We start from the raw sequence: 15,386 nt of genomic DNA, 5'->3' as shown, positions 1-15,386 counted from the left end.
CAGAGTTATTGAGAAAATACCTCTAAATACCAATGGAGTTGTGTTACTTCTAAAATTTATAATGATAGTCATTATAATTAGGAAAAAATTTAAAGACACTTGCAGGGTATTTGCCATAATTCTAACACCTCTGTGGATGTTTTAACTTTGCAAAGTGAGATTATAAATTTAAAGAATGCTGCTCTGCTGAGCTTTGGTGTTGCAGATAATGCTGATAAAATTATCCATGGCTTGAGGTATGTATTTCCATTTTGGTCAAGCTTCAAGAACGGCATATATAGTTTGATCATGCTAGCCCTTTTTGTTCTTGGCATACATTTATTCCTGCCAATCATGTGAAAGCTTGTCTTTAACAACATCATCATGTTGACAGTCAAAGTACATCACTTGAAACTGAAAATGGACCCCCAGATAGAGTTATTAATTTAACAGGTTGCCAAGCCAAAGACAGGAAAGATTCTGCACAGAGCCTTATCAACCTGACATAAGTGCATTGCTTTTGATAATGCATATTTCATGATGGGTAAGGAAGGCATTCTTGTCAGAACGACCTAAGACAGGCTCAGTCTTGTTTATAAAATAAAAAAGGGGGAGATGTGGAGAGCTTTTGGGGCTGCTTAGCAGGAATCTGACATTGGCCAAGGACAAGGAAATGGGCTGCTTGGCAGGAATCTGACATTGGCCAAGGACAAGGAAATGGGCTTCAGGCAGGAATATAACATTAGGCTAGAACAAAGAAGTAATTTCAGTCAAGAATATAAATCTTAGGCCAGAACAAAGAAGTAGGCTTCAGGCATGATAAGTGACTTTGGGTTAAGCCAGGGAAGTAGGCTCAAATATTTTGGTCATTCTGATAAGCCCTTAGAAACAGTGATCACGGGAGTGATCATGGGACTTTGTTTATTGCCTTCCTTGTTCTTTGACTATTTGTGTTTATTGTGTTGCTTGTTCTTTGATTATTTGCATCTATTGCATTGTTAGTTCCTTAACCTAGAACTGACCTTAATACTTGCATGTAATTAAAATGGTATAAAAGTAAAAAGGAGAAGGGATTTATGGGGGGAAATAGAAAAAGGGATAACATCTGAAATGTAAATAAATAAAATATCCAATAAAAAATTGAAAATAAAAATGTGGCTGCAGTCTGGTCTGTAGAGTATTTTCTTAATTAGTCATTGATGTGGGAGAGCCCATCCCATTGCAGGTAGTGCCATTCCTGGGCTGGTGGTCCTGGGTTTTATAAGACAGCAGGATACACACTCCAGTAAGCAGCACCCTTCCATGTCCTCTGCACCAGCTCTTGCCTCTAGGTTCCTTCCCTGTTTGAGTTCTTGCCCTGACTTCCTTCTATGATAAATAGTGATAAGGAAGCATAAGACAAGCAAACTCTTTCCTCCCAAGTGACTTTGGTCATGGTGTTTCATCACAGCAATAGTAATCTTAACTAAGTCAACTATATTTTAAAATATGGAATGTACATTGTTTTTCATGCTATAATGAGAAGACATCTTTAACAGATTACAGAATGATATAAAATATAACTTTTATATGCTCTGGGAAACAAAAAATGTTATGTGACTTGCTTTAGTGTGATGTAGAACCAGATGCATATATTTATGAGATCTGTTTATATTGTAAAACTTTACACGGCATGACATTAAGGTCATTTGTAATAGTAACCAAGGATGTGAAAATCATTTTAAAAGTTCTTTGTATGGGGAGGAGTATGTAGTGAGTAGCATGGGCCATGGGCCACTGGAATAATATGCTAATAAACAAGTGGACTATGATATGAGAAAGGCTGCTATGTGCTCCTCTAGACCATATAGTTTTACTTCTAAGTCCGTGCTTTGTTTAGCTGGTGTCAACTGTTACACAGGACATAGGATGGTCAGGCCTTATTTCAAATAAATTAACCTCATGAAGTATAAATACATACAATAATATGTAAAATAGCAAGTTATGTAAGGATTTAGGCAAGAAAGATCAGTGTGGTTTGTGGTACTCAGAAGTAAATGTTTTTCCAATTATAACTCTCAGATTGTCAGTATAATGAAAACTAAATAATTCAACGGTTTAAAATTGTCATACTGACATTACCTGTACTTATGTGCAAAATTACTAGGAGTTTCTTTAAAAGCTTTGGCATTTGTCTTACTTAGGATTTTACTGCTGTCAACAGACAGCATGACCAAGGCAACTCTTATAAGGACAACATTTAACTGGGGTTGTCTTACAGATTCAGAGGTTCAGTCCATTATCATTAAGGTGGGAGCTGAGAGTTCTACATCTTCATCTGAAGGCTGCTAAAAGACTGGCTTCCAGGTAGCTAGGGTGAGGATCTTAAAGCCCATGCCCACACCTACTTCAATATCAGCATACCTACTCCAAAATAGCCACACTTCCCAACAGTGCCACTCCCTGGACCAAGCATAAACAAATCATTACAGCATTACTGGGAGGTAGCAGAAGCATTAGAAGGAGGGGCCGAGTGGAAGGAAGTTAGTAGGCAACTGGGTATCCCCAGGTATGCCATGGAGGAGAGACTGAGACTGGATCCTTCCTACAGCCATCTTTGTTTCTCAACTGCCATAGGGTAGGCTGATTTCCTCTGTCACATGCTCCTATGTGATATATTGCTTTACTTTCACCCAAAAGCAACAAGGCCACAGAACCATGAAGAAAAACCCTTAAAACTGTGAGCCAAAATAAACCTATCCTCCTTTCAAGTTGCTTATCTCAAGTATTTTGTCTCAGTAGTGGTGGGGAGCTACAGTACTGGTCCCATGAAGTGAGGCTGACTGTGGAAACTTCATGGTGTGACTTAGAAACTGTTGGAAAGATTTTGTCACAGACTCCAAAGCAGCAGAGCCAAAGACCGAAAATTCTTCAACTGTGAGCCAAATAAGTCCTTACTTATTTTGCCACAATGGTGGGATGTGATATACCCAATCATGTGAGCCAGATTCTGTAGATGGCAGAATGCAACTGATGTTGTTTCTGTGATGTATAAACTACAGTGACTGATTTAAACTCAGTCTTTTATTTTGAGAGAAGAACAAAGGACTTCTTACACCTTACTTCACTTGAAAATGTAGAGCAAAAGTGGCATTTTTGTCCATGCTGTGCATTCTGTTTTAAGTCACATTTGCTTTAAGAGAATGCCTGGGGGTGATTGGAGAGATGGTTTGGTGGTTAAGAGAATGAACTGCTCTTCCAGAGGTTCTGAGATCAATTCCTAGCAACCATGGTGGCTCCTATCTGTAATAGGATCTGATGCTCTCTTCTGATGTTCTCTTCTGGCGCATCTGAAGAGAGCAATAGTGTACTCACATACATAAAACAAATAAATCGAGAGAGGGAGAGGGAGAGGGAGAGGAGGGGGGAGATGCCTGAATTCTGTGAATGAAAATGATTTTAGAAGCAATAGAAACTAGGTAGATTAATGCTTTCCTTTGCATCCCTTTCCAAAGTGGCATGCATATTCACTCTGTTGTGAAGCAGCCACTATGAGCGACAAAAGGAGGGTTGCAAGTGTCAGATGTGTCATTGTAGGCCTCAGGGATGCAACACCAGGCAAGAGGGTTCAGGGAGAAGAGGGAAGAGCAGGATCTAGGAATGCTTCTAGGCTATTCTGAGTCGCCTGATAAAGTGCTTCTTATGAAGCCATTGATCTCTGACATCCTGATAAGCAGACAGAACTCAGGACTTGTACAATCTGTCTTCTCAACAGAGTCTTAGTAAGTGGCTATGATACAGAAGCAAAGACCACACTCTGGGAAATATAGAAGGCTTTGACTTGCTTATCAGCTGTTGGTGTGGGATTCTTACATCTAAAGATGAAGATATTGTGTGAGAAAGAGGATGAACAGTAGCTATGAATAACCATGCATGCTTTTCAGGCCCATGAGAAAGGGAACAGGCCTTATGAAATAGTGCCATTTGGGTAACAGGTAGTTCCAAGAACCTTAATCATATAACTGAGACACAGGAAACTAGGACTCATTTAGTTATTTACTCAAAATCTGTATAAGTGTGTAATCAACAATCTTTTTAAGTTCAGAGAAGCACGCTTACAATCCCAACACTTAGGTAACCAAGAGAGGAAGACTGAGTTCCAGGCCACCTTTGTCTTAAAAGTCTAACCCTGCCTCAACAAACCAAACCAAATCAAACCAAACCAAACCAAACCAAACCAAACCAAACCAAACCACCAGAACATGAAAAACTTCACAATAATCTCTCCTGTCCATCCATTTGTTGGGTGAGTGTCAGTGACCTGCACATGCTGTGTGAGGCAGATTCCTGGAGCGACATTATTATGCAGATCCAAGTTGTCAAGAATTCTATTACCTGACAGCCCATTTACTCCAATTAATCCAGCTGAACTTGAAATGCAAACCAAATGGCCGTGGTTGTTAGCAATCATGGCAGGCAGGAAGGCTTTATACATCTAAGAAGGCCAAAATAAAACAAAAAAAAGCTTTTAATACCCAGTAGCACATAACACACTTTCCTCAGTTATGTAAATGACTACTGAGCTTAAAACTTTTTTTAAGCTAATAAAATTACCTAAAAATATTGGACATAAGAACGTAAACACACATTAAAGAATATTTTATATTGTTAAACCATTATCTTCCCATAAATTGTCAATAATATTAAAACAGTTTATGTGTATGTGTATATGTACATGTACATGTATATGTATATGTATATCAGTAAGATCACCTTGTGGTACAGGAAAGTCTTACTTGCAACACCCACAATCCAAAACCACATGAGTACTTATGGACATCATTGTTTAGATGCATATTGTGTTTCCTTCCTTGGCTTAAAAACAGATTTGAACACAGTTCACAAGACACCCTGCTTCCATTATGAAAGAACTGTGTTTTAAAGCAATCCCTGCTTTTTTGAATGATGGTCTTTTAATGCCAATTTATGAGATGAAGTATGTTTCTGAGGTAGTGGGTCTTAGTGGGTCTTAGGCTGTGTCTCAGTCATGCAAGTCATGCAGAACGTCTTTACTTTTTTTCAGACTGGGAACCTGGAGAAAGGTGGTATAGGAAGAACAATGAACTTCTGAGGAGGATGTCTTGGGCAACAAGCAGAAATTTACCCAGGATTCAGACAAAGTGGCTAAGAAAATGGGTTCTAGGCTGTAGAAACAAGTCATTGGATAAGTGTTTGCTGTCTCTCTCTCTCTCTACACACACACACACACACGCACACACACACACACACACACACACACACCACCACCACCACCATTACCACCACCACCACCACCACCACCACCACCACCAAAAGCTAACAGCTATAATAAAAGAAACAAAAAGGAGCCTCTTACAAAGGCCCTGCCTCTTCACTCAACTGCTTTGTGATGTTTCAGAGAGAGGTAGAAAATTAAAATGAAGAAGACAGAGAGTATCTGAAGAAGGAGCCTGTGTTCAGGGTCCAGTGACCACTCTGTGACTCTGCTGCGAAAGTTGAAGCCCAGGGGTCACGTAGTTCTTTGAACCTCTGGCAATTAAGTCACATGTCCTACATTGGGTCACACACATGGTTTCAAAGATATGACCCACCCAGAAACAGTGAGGAGACAATACAGGAGGGGATGCCAGGGGCCAAGGAAACAATAATATTTAATGGATAACTAGCAGAGAAAGGGAAAGGAGAGTAGGGCAAAATAGAGAGAGGACAGACATGAGTGCCACAGGAGGAGACACCTAAGGGGACTAACATATTACATATAATGATAAAAGTAAACTCATGAAACACTCACACGCACACAGATGTACGTATGCACAAATGTATGCATGCACACAAATATATCTTGTGCATTTTGGACAAGAGAAGTAGTTTCAGTAGAACAGAGAAGTTACTAACTTCTGAATCTTTCCAATTTTCTTCTGAAGATCATGCAGGACACCAAGAACACAAGCAAGCACCATTATACCCTAGGAAAAGTGGGGACAGGAAACAAAAACCCAAATGTGTTTTAAAGCTTCTGACAGAGAGCTAGAAAGTGTGAGAAATATGGAGGGGGGCCTGAAATCTTCTGCAAGTCCTCTGAAGAGAGAGCCTTGTTTAGGGAGGCTGAGCTATGCACAGCACTGAAACCAACTGCATAGCAAACAGAGAAGCAGGAAGGGGTCACAGAAAGAGGAGCGGAGTGTAGATGTGGGAAAAGGCTGGTCAGGCAAGGCCAAAAAAATTATAACCCCTGGGCCTAGGTGCAGCCTTGTGAAAGTCAGAAATGAGTCCTTCAGTGATCATAACATGTGGCATATGATGGTGACCTCCATGCTGTCTCCAAGTAGGTACCAAGTTAGATTTAGTTTGTCCAGGACATACCTGATTAATGCCTGCTTATTAATAATGTCCCCCTTTCTTCCAAAAGTGTCCTTGTGCAGGCAAATTATAAATTACCCATCGTCATGCCAAAATAAATTTACTCACTACCTCACTACCTATTCTTAAACAAACAAACAAACAAACAAACAAACAAACCCATTTTAAGTTTGACAATCCTTTGCAAACACTTCCCCAAATTGCTACAAGGAACACTGTCATTTCTTTTCTCTTTCTTTCTTTCTTTCTTTCTCTCTCTCTCTCTCTCTCTCTCTCTCTCTCTCTCTCTCTCCTTTCTTTCTTTCTTACTTTCTTTCTCTCTCTCTTTTCTTTCTTTCTTTCTTTCTTTCTTTCTTTCTCTCTCTCTCTCTCTCTTTTCTTTCTTTCTTTCTTTCTTTCTTTCTTTCTTTCTTTTTCTTGTTGTTAAGAAAGGATAATGCCTAGGCCTCCTACCCATGGCAAACTTCATGGATTCTCAAATCCCCATATAAAACAGTGAAGCACTTATATATTACCACACACATCCTTGTTATACTTTAAATTACTTCTACATATAATACCTAAGAGAGGGTAACGGTAGATAAATAGTTGTTAGAGTGTATTAGTTAAGGCTGATAACAAGGAAAGTCTGAACATATTTGGCACAGACACAGTATGAGTGGTTAGGTCTGTAGACGTGAAATTGGCAGATGTGGAAGCTGATTATGTATGCAAGACATATGGGCCAGCCTCAGGCATTTGCTGGTGGTCAATGAATTATAGCCCAATGACAAGGACAGTTCTGTTTTTGAAAGACAGCCCCGTCACTGGCAGAACTTCTGGGAGCTTCAAGGCCAAGTTGGATCATCAGAGGTGAAGGGAGTGGTGGGAGGAGAAGCCCTGTGATGGAGGGGGAAGAGGGAAGCTGCCATCAGGAAGTAAAATGAACAAATAAGTTAATGGATAAAAAGAGAACAACCGAGTGGACAAACCCAAAATTAAGATGTTAAACTGGGATGTAGCTCAGTGGTTCAACACTTATAAAGTCTGTGTAAGGACCCGTGTTGATGCCTAATTTTACCCCCGTGATTAAGAAGTGTGTATTTTATTTAGAGATTGATAATATTGCTAAAGAGCAAGAGAACAATACTTTAGAATGCCAGAGTAAGTTCGCATTTAGAATGAGAATTAGATAAAAAGAATCACCCATAAATGTGCTTTGAAATTGACATCAAAAGACTTTTCCATGAGGTCATCTGGGCAGTCGAGGAACTTTCTGCCTGTTACAATGCCAGCATTGTTGATGAGGATAGAGACATCACCAACTTCTTTCTTAACCTGGATTGGATAAGAAGAGTGTCATCATCAAAGTAGTAATTCTGTATATGATCTCTTTCCCAATAGTTATAGATTCTTGATCCTTACTTCAGGTTGGACTTGTGTGCTCTTTGCAGAGTCCTCACTGCACTAGATTGCTAAGCTCAACACTCTACACTTCCTTCTCCTCTCTCTCCAGTACAGGGGTTAGTGTTGGAAGGCCATGTTCCTTCTTCACTCAAACCCATCTTACCATAGCCTATGCTTCGTAACCTTGTTTTAGATTTTGCATTGGCAACATATATTTCAGTCAAGTGATGGATATAAGAACAGCTTTATCATAACCAAACAGCATATAGACCCCATCCTGGCATATGCAGAGATATGGGAAGAAATATAATATAGACTTTAAACACAAGGCAGATTAGAAATTGCCTGTCTTATTTTCCTCAACAGACTGGTTTTCTTCTCTCCACTTCAAAATTTTAGGAACAAGATCCGTGAGTCATGTTTGTTGTTGAAATGCCAGCTTGAAAAGGCACTGTTACTTTAGAACTAAGGGCTCCGGGTGACACAGTGGTTCTTTTGCCTCTAACAAGCCTTCAGTTACTCATCTTGGCTCCTAGTGGGCACCAGCCTTTCCAGGATGATGACAAGGCTGGTACTGTCCCTCTGTTCTTTTTTGTGTTCTGAATTCCATCAGTGCCATTAGCTTATACATAATCAGTAACAGACTCACACCATTTAGAAAGGACCACCCATAGTAGTTATCATGTGTTCATAAATGAGGCTCACAACAGTTCCTCTTGTATCTCTAGCTGTTAGTGTGTGTGCCTGTGTGTGCATGTCTGTGTATATGTATGTGTGTACTCATTTGCATTTGTGCATGTATGTATGAGTATGTGCATGTATGTGGATGTATGTTCATGTGGGTGGTCGTGTATGTGTGTGCACACATTTATGTGTTTGTGTGTGTATATATGTTGGTGCACCTGAAAGAATGGATGGTGTAAAGTTCATCACAGTAGCACAGAATGGTATTGGTGAGGACATATCACCATGGAGGATGGAAACTGCTATTGTAGAAGGCCCGGGTTCCGATCAGGTGACATGACTGTGCCAGGTTTCACATAAAACACTGGAAAAAATCTAAATACTTTGGAAATCTAAATGCTTTGGAAAGAGGCTGGTAGTTCATGAAATTCAACATCAAATTCAGCAAGGAGAGTAGCAATAGGAATAAAAACCAGATTTCCCAGCAAAGGGGCAAATGTCAACAACTTCAGAGATTTGGGATAGAAACAAGAACCCGCTGGAAGGCCCTGGGATTTCAAGCATGCTACTATCTTATTCTAAAGCTCTAGGATGGCCAATGTGAATTCCCCAACAGCTCAGGTTTCCCATTCCCTACCTATTAGAGGTAGCAGGCAACAAGAAAGATCTGCTTTTGCTAATTACTATGTGGTCCATGATTTTGGAAATCATCAAGAATTAGTTACCAATTTTAGGAAAATTGTTGATGCTACAAATTAAATTCAAGAGGATGTCCTTCCTTCCTTCCTTCCTTCCTTCCTTCCTTCCTTCCTTCCTTCCTTCCTTCCTTTAATTTGAGAAGAGGCTGTTCAAGGCATAGATATGATAATCCAAACTGATTGTCATTAAACACCTAACTAGAATTTTTGAATATTACATCAGGATAATTGAAAACCCCATAGTCCCAGTTTGTTCATATCCTATTGTTCAAAATAACTTGTCACCTAGATGAACCACAAAGCAGCACTGGACTTTCTAAACTCATGGCTAAGCTATCATGCTGAGATACAAGCTCTCAATGCCACTCAAGACTAGATGAGAGAAAACTCTAAGTACCACTTCAAAAATTTTCTTCATGGTCATTCTCCTGGGGGACATGCCTTAAAAATTCGGATAGTTTCTTTCTAAAACAAGAAGTGGAATGGTGAATTTATAAGTAAAATTGTTTCCCCTAAATGCAAAAGAGCACATTGTCAATATGCTTCAAGACTATAAAGTGATAAAAAATGAACAAGTTAGAAATATGGAAGGGCAAACCATGTCAGAAGTCAACTATCTGGGACAGACATGGGTCCTAATTCAAGAGATAGGGAAGTAATTATTTATAGAACACTATTAATTTGCCATTATGGTAAAGGTCTTCAGTGTCTGAGTATGGACTCATGATTGCTGAGCCTGATTAGAGAAGTTGTTTGTAGTTAGTGAAAGTCAATATGTTAACCAGTATGCCTCATAGGTAAACAGGTGCTGCTGGCCAGTTGCCCCACTTGGGATGCAATCCCAGACTAAGCCTGGGTAGGCTTATCAGGTTTGGACCTTCAGACTGTATCAGGCAGTCTGTAATCAGAATTAATGGTAAAAAAAAAACAAAAACAAAAAAGATGGGCAGTAGAAAGGCTGTTGGAACAAGCAGGCTTGGTTCCTCCCTTTTCACTAAATTGGGCAATCCTCTAATTGGCCCAAGAGAGTATAGCGTGTGGTGCATGCATCCCAGTGTGGATATAAGGAAACAGAAGTCCTTTTGAGGGGCAAGACTTGATGAGCTAACAGCCTGTCTGCCAATATACTGGAGTTTCAGCTTCCTGAAACTCTAAAGATTCATCTATGTTATTGCCAAAGAAGTATTTAAAGCAGTGATTCTCAACCTTCCTAATACTGTGACCCTTTAATACAGTTCCTCAGGTTGTGGTGACTCTGAACCATATAATGATTTCGTTGCCACTTCCTAACTGTAATTATGCTACTGTAATGAATTATAATGTAAACATTTGCTATGCAGTATAACTGATATTCTACCTCTATGAAAGGGTTGTTTAACTTCAATGGAGTTGTGACCCACAAGTTGAGAACTAATAATGATTTAGAGGATCTGGGTGTGAATTAATTCAGTGATGGTGCAAGTGCTTAGGAAACATCAAGGCAGTGGGTTCGGGCTCTACTACCACCAAAATCAAATAAATGTTCTCAGGTTGAGTATTCTCATTTTCCCATGATCGCCTGAGAAAAACACATATTCAAATGGAAGACATGGTGGCAGAGAGGATATAGCCCATGATCTAACTCCAACTAAACAGGGTGCACACATATATTGTGTGGTCTTGGGCAAAGCATTTGACATCTGTGTCTCATCCCTCAAAGAAGGATGTTTCGACCTCTTGCTCCTTCTTCCACTGGACTGGTACAGCATGAGGTGGAGGTGAGATCCAGATCACAGGGTACTACCCAGGAATCCAGAAACTCAAGTCCTGGCCATTCCTTTGCTAACTGTCAGCTCTATTGCTAAAGGAAACTAGATGCCCACACAGACTCACTGTTCTATTTTCAAACGAGAATAATAATTTACCTTATGGTGTTATGATATGCTACATACAGGGTATTTTGCAAAACATTTTGAATACAAAAAGAATGAAAAATTCCAAATTCCCATTTCCCCCAGGTTATCTGTAAAGTAGAGGGATACTGAAGACAAGTGGAAAGCCTTAAGACAGATACCAATGACTAAAATGGGTGCATGCCAAAGTAATTGCATAGGATTCTCACTACCCACAAAACCAACGAGACTCCCTTGCTGTACCTGGTCAGCCACTCTGTACACTTCTTCCCTCTGGCTGCAGTCACAGGTGTAGGCATGCACTCTGGTGGCTCCTGCTTCCCGAGCTATCTGACAAGTCTCCTCGTTTGTTTCTTTATTCACATCCCAGAGAACGAGCACTGATCCCAGTCGGGCAAACTGCAATGCTAAGAGTCTTCCGAGTCCACTCCCAGCACCTGTTATGAGCACTATCTCACCAGCAACATTTTTCCGTGGCTTTGAGATGACATGAAAAAGTAGGGCCTCCAAAAGCGTCAGCAGTGATTTTCCTAAGAAGACAAGCAAGTTTTTCGCTGATTCCACGTTGTAAGACATGTTCTGGCCAACACCTTTAAAGCAAGGGAGAGTTTGCTCAGTTCTCCTTTTCTGAAGGAAAATACTAAGGATGTGATAGAGCTGCTCTTGCTGGATACTGACACTAAACTCAGGAGCGGGCAGGAACCACAGCCATGTATGGTATCTGATACTACGTCTACACAAGGGCCTCAAGTTCCACTCAGATCTGCATGCCAGCTATGTGGCACACACAACACTGTTTGTTAGTTGGCAGCTGGAGCCACCTTACCCAAGAGTATGCCAAGGGCTGTGCCTGTATTTATCTCTAGTTAACTTTTGCCTTACTATGACTCATGATGGGAAGCTCAACCATGCTGTCACATCATGATGTTTATAATATCTTTCTCTCTCTCTCTCTCTCTCTTTTTTTTTTTTTTTTGGTTTTTTGAGACAGGGTTATAATATAACTCTTAATGGTGTTATGTTTTTGTCTCCTTTTAGGTTTCTTTTTTCTCATTTGCACTACAATTCTTCCATTTAGTGATGCTATCTAAGATTTGAAGGCCAGGGATTTAGTTCAGTGTAAGAGTGCTTGCTAGCATGTATCAAGCCCTGGCTTCTTACTGATCCTCAACACTATGGCAAAGAGATTTGAGACAAAAGGGGAAATTGCAAAATCCTATCTGCATAAAGAGAACTAACTGGTTTTCCATCAACACCCTACTTTTCCTCCTCCAGTTGATTTTACATCAACACCCTAACTCCTTTTACTAGGCTGAGGGCCCTTGTTCAGTCAGCTCCCCTTCACTTATGAGATTTGGTGAGGCAGTCTTGGTTGCCTTCTCTGCCTCTGTGAAACTTGGTGCGGTCTCCAATGTCCTTCTGGACCTTGATCTCCTGTTTACCAGGCTTGTGCCTTAGGGCCGTTCTGTACCCGAGAGGAGAATTCTCTGATTTATCATAGCTCTGGCTCACAGAAAGTGCCTCACAGTTGTTACCAGTTTTGGTTTGGATTCATAGTGCAGATCACCAACAAGGCACCAGGTTTTTGTGACGGGGGTAAAGAGCATTCCTGAGCAGGGTGTTCCATTGAGAGGCTCACATGCAGGTATAGGTTTCCAGAGTTCAAAGGACAGATGGTAGCAGCTCTTTAGTTTGCTGGCTGACCGAGGATCAACTAAATGCTTTTAATGATAATGGGTAGTTTGGTCCATCTTTAGAAGGGTTTAGCACATGAAAGTTGCTAGGGCCTAAACTAGTTTCTGGCTTATTCTACACATAAGACTGACAGATGGAGAGTATGTATACATGACCTGCTTGCTTAAGGTCACTGTGCTAGCATACGTCTAGGTCGGCTCTCTGTCATGCTTAGCAATTATCAGCTTCAGTTGCTTCTCTGTGCTCTGGGGATGGGGCTTGGATCTCAACTTAAACTGTTGTAGATGAAGAAACAGATTGTCAGCAGATAGTTGATTCATCATAAGCAGTATTGTTATAATAGTGCCATGGGTGATCCAGATTGGGGCCTGCAAAGAAGCAAGAGGCGAGGGGTGTTGGGAGGCAACCTTGCCAGTAGTGAGCAGCAGGAGGCAGAGACTGAGCAGTAGCTTTGTGGCTCTGAAGGCAGGCTTCTTCTGTTCATCTGGGGCTTCCAGGGGGCAGTCCCTAAGGTTCACACTCAGATCTGTGGTTTAACATTGGGCTTTACTATACTTTGAATGCAACAACTCAGATCCTCTGCTAACTTTGCTCTGATTTATTTCCTGAGCAACTTTTGGATGATCAGGTTTCTGAGGCAATCTGTAATGATACCTTGGAGAATGACTCCCATTTCTGTATGCGGTCATAGGATGTGTCCCTGTAGCCCTGTCAGGGTGTATGCTGGATTATGCACAAAGCAAAGGGATACTCTGGCCACTTCCTACACAGTAGCATCTCACTCCATTAGCTTCCCATTAGAACACACACGGCAGGTGACCCAGCCAGGCCACGCTGTTCCCTTTTGGCACAAAATTATACGGTATTTTACCAGAAGGACAGAGCCCTCTGCTCAGTAGTCTCCAGCCATGTGGAGAAATGTCAGGATGATGCAAACTGGAACAAGTCCCAGCTTTTCCCTCTCTTGGCAGAAGTGTCTTAGGTACTTAGGAGCTTGGTACCATGTAGTAGCTCCATGTCAAGTTTTGGATTTCTTCTGTGTAATCATGCATTCAGTGAGGAGAGAAATTGTAGAGATGGGTTTAGGATGCTACATCTGTCAGTGTCATACTTGGCAAATTTGATTAACAAAAAATTATTTTGTTGCTAGGTCTCAGTATTCTCTAAGAGGCTAATGTTCATGCAGATGCTACTGCACCAGGGGCTGCAGGAGTGAGTAGGCATCAGCTTGTGCACAGCCATTTTTAGGGAACACAGGTTGGGGAGAAATGTAGAAGAGCTTGCTGGATTTTAGTCACAACTGCTTCTCTCCATCTCCTCCCCAGTCTCCAGAAGGTAGCATATTCAGAGCATGAATTCCTCGATAGGTCTGTGGCCCATAGACAGCACAATAACTCTCTAATGATGCCCTGGGCATTCGTGGGAACAAATGGATCAATGTTCTCTGGCTATACCCTCGGAAGGTGATTTAATAAGTACAGCAGCAAACAGAAAGTGAATCTATGCCTTCATCTTATCTTAATGACTCACTCATTCTTAGGAAAATACAAGTGTATGCCATTTCATCAGGCTGAAAACTTGGTATCATTCCCAGCTCAAAAGCAGAACTAGCTGGGCCTTTAGTCTCAGCACTTGCGAGGCAGAGGCAGGTGGATTTCTGAGTTTGAGGCCAGCCTGGTCTACAGAATGAGTTCCAGGAAGCCAGGGCTACACAGAGAAACCGTGTCTCGAAAAACCAAAACCAAAACCAAAACCAAAACCAAAACCAAAACCAAACCACCACCACCAACAACAACAACAACAAAAACCGCAGAGCTAACTAGGCACATAGTAATCCTGTGACACTTGCTTCCAAGACCAGGGTTGCAGAGAGCAGATGGTGGGCAGATGATGGTGGCAGAGACATTGCCAACCACAGCTTCTGCTCAAAGGAGTGAGTTAGAGGATGCAGGGAGGGCGTTGTGAATGTGCAGCCCTGGGCAGAATACAGGAACCAGGGCCAGTAGGTAGGAATCCATTCTGCTCTCAAGCGACCAGCACCTTACCCTTGGAGGGACAGACATCTGGGTTTGCCCAGAACATTGTTCCTGTGCACTGCTGGCTCTCCTGCTGGTCCCTGACTGCTGCTGAGGCTCCCCTGGGTTAAACTCTTATGACTGGATCTGGGCACCAGCGGTGCCACCTCTCTAGGAGCAGCCCCAGAATGTGGGATCTCTGTGACTTACCTCTCAAACAGTTCCCTCTCTGGTCACCACGGAGAAGCAGGAGTCTTAGGCTTCAGGCACCCAGGTCCCTGGTTAAGCAGCAAGGTTCAGATGTTTATCCATGAGTAGGCTGGGGCCCAAGCCAAGGGGGTGGAGCCTCATGCAGGCACCCTTTCCTGAGAAAGGTGGAAAGGATAGTGGAGACTGGACATGTGCCCCAGTATTGCCCATTCCTTTAAATTTTCCCATGCCAAGGCTGGATGCAGGATTGTTAAAAGAGAATTGACAGAGTCAGTGGCAAGAGATTTCGTAACGCCAGGTGTGCTTGCAAGCCCAACCAAGATTTCACAGGGTTTAGGGACCAGGTTGTGCCCCAGATATCTGCAGCTCATGGCACAGATACGAAATTCTACAACACTGATTCTGTCACATGAAATCCAAAGTCTCAGGTGTCTGAAAGGGACATGAGT

The 15,386-nt window shown here is 41.6% G+C and overlaps 1 protein-coding gene across 1 annotated transcript in view; it reads right to left on the bottom strand.

The window, feature by feature from the left end:
• The window catches only part of LOC143438573 (epidermal retinol dehydrogenase 2), a 20,123-nt gene extending 5,048 nt beyond the window's left edge, over positions 1 to 15,075 (bottom strand). Inside the window, exons 1-4 of the mRNA XM_076924254.1 lie at positions 14,938 to 15,075; positions 11,261 to 11,607; positions 7,543 to 7,674; positions 4,354 to 4,453 (exon numbers count right to left, since the gene is read on the bottom strand). Coding sequence (XP_076780369.1) covers positions 4,354 to 4,453; positions 7,543 to 7,674; positions 11,261 to 11,593 — 565 coding nt within the window. The 5' untranslated portion in view covers positions 11,594 to 11,607; positions 14,938 to 15,075. The remainder of the gene's footprint in view (positions 1 to 4,353; positions 4,454 to 7,542; positions 7,675 to 11,260; positions 11,608 to 14,937) is intronic.
• Between the last annotated feature and the right edge of the window lie 311 nt (positions 15,076 to 15,386).

Source organism: Arvicanthis niloticus, chromosome 25 (genome assembly GCF_011762505.2).
Source record: "Arvicanthis niloticus isolate mArvNil1 chromosome 25, mArvNil1.pat.X, whole genome shotgun sequence".
NCBI classification, from domain to species: domain Eukaryota; kingdom Metazoa; phylum Chordata; class Mammalia; order Rodentia; family Muridae; genus Arvicanthis; species Arvicanthis niloticus.
This window is presented reverse-complemented; position numbering and strand designations above follow the sequence as displayed.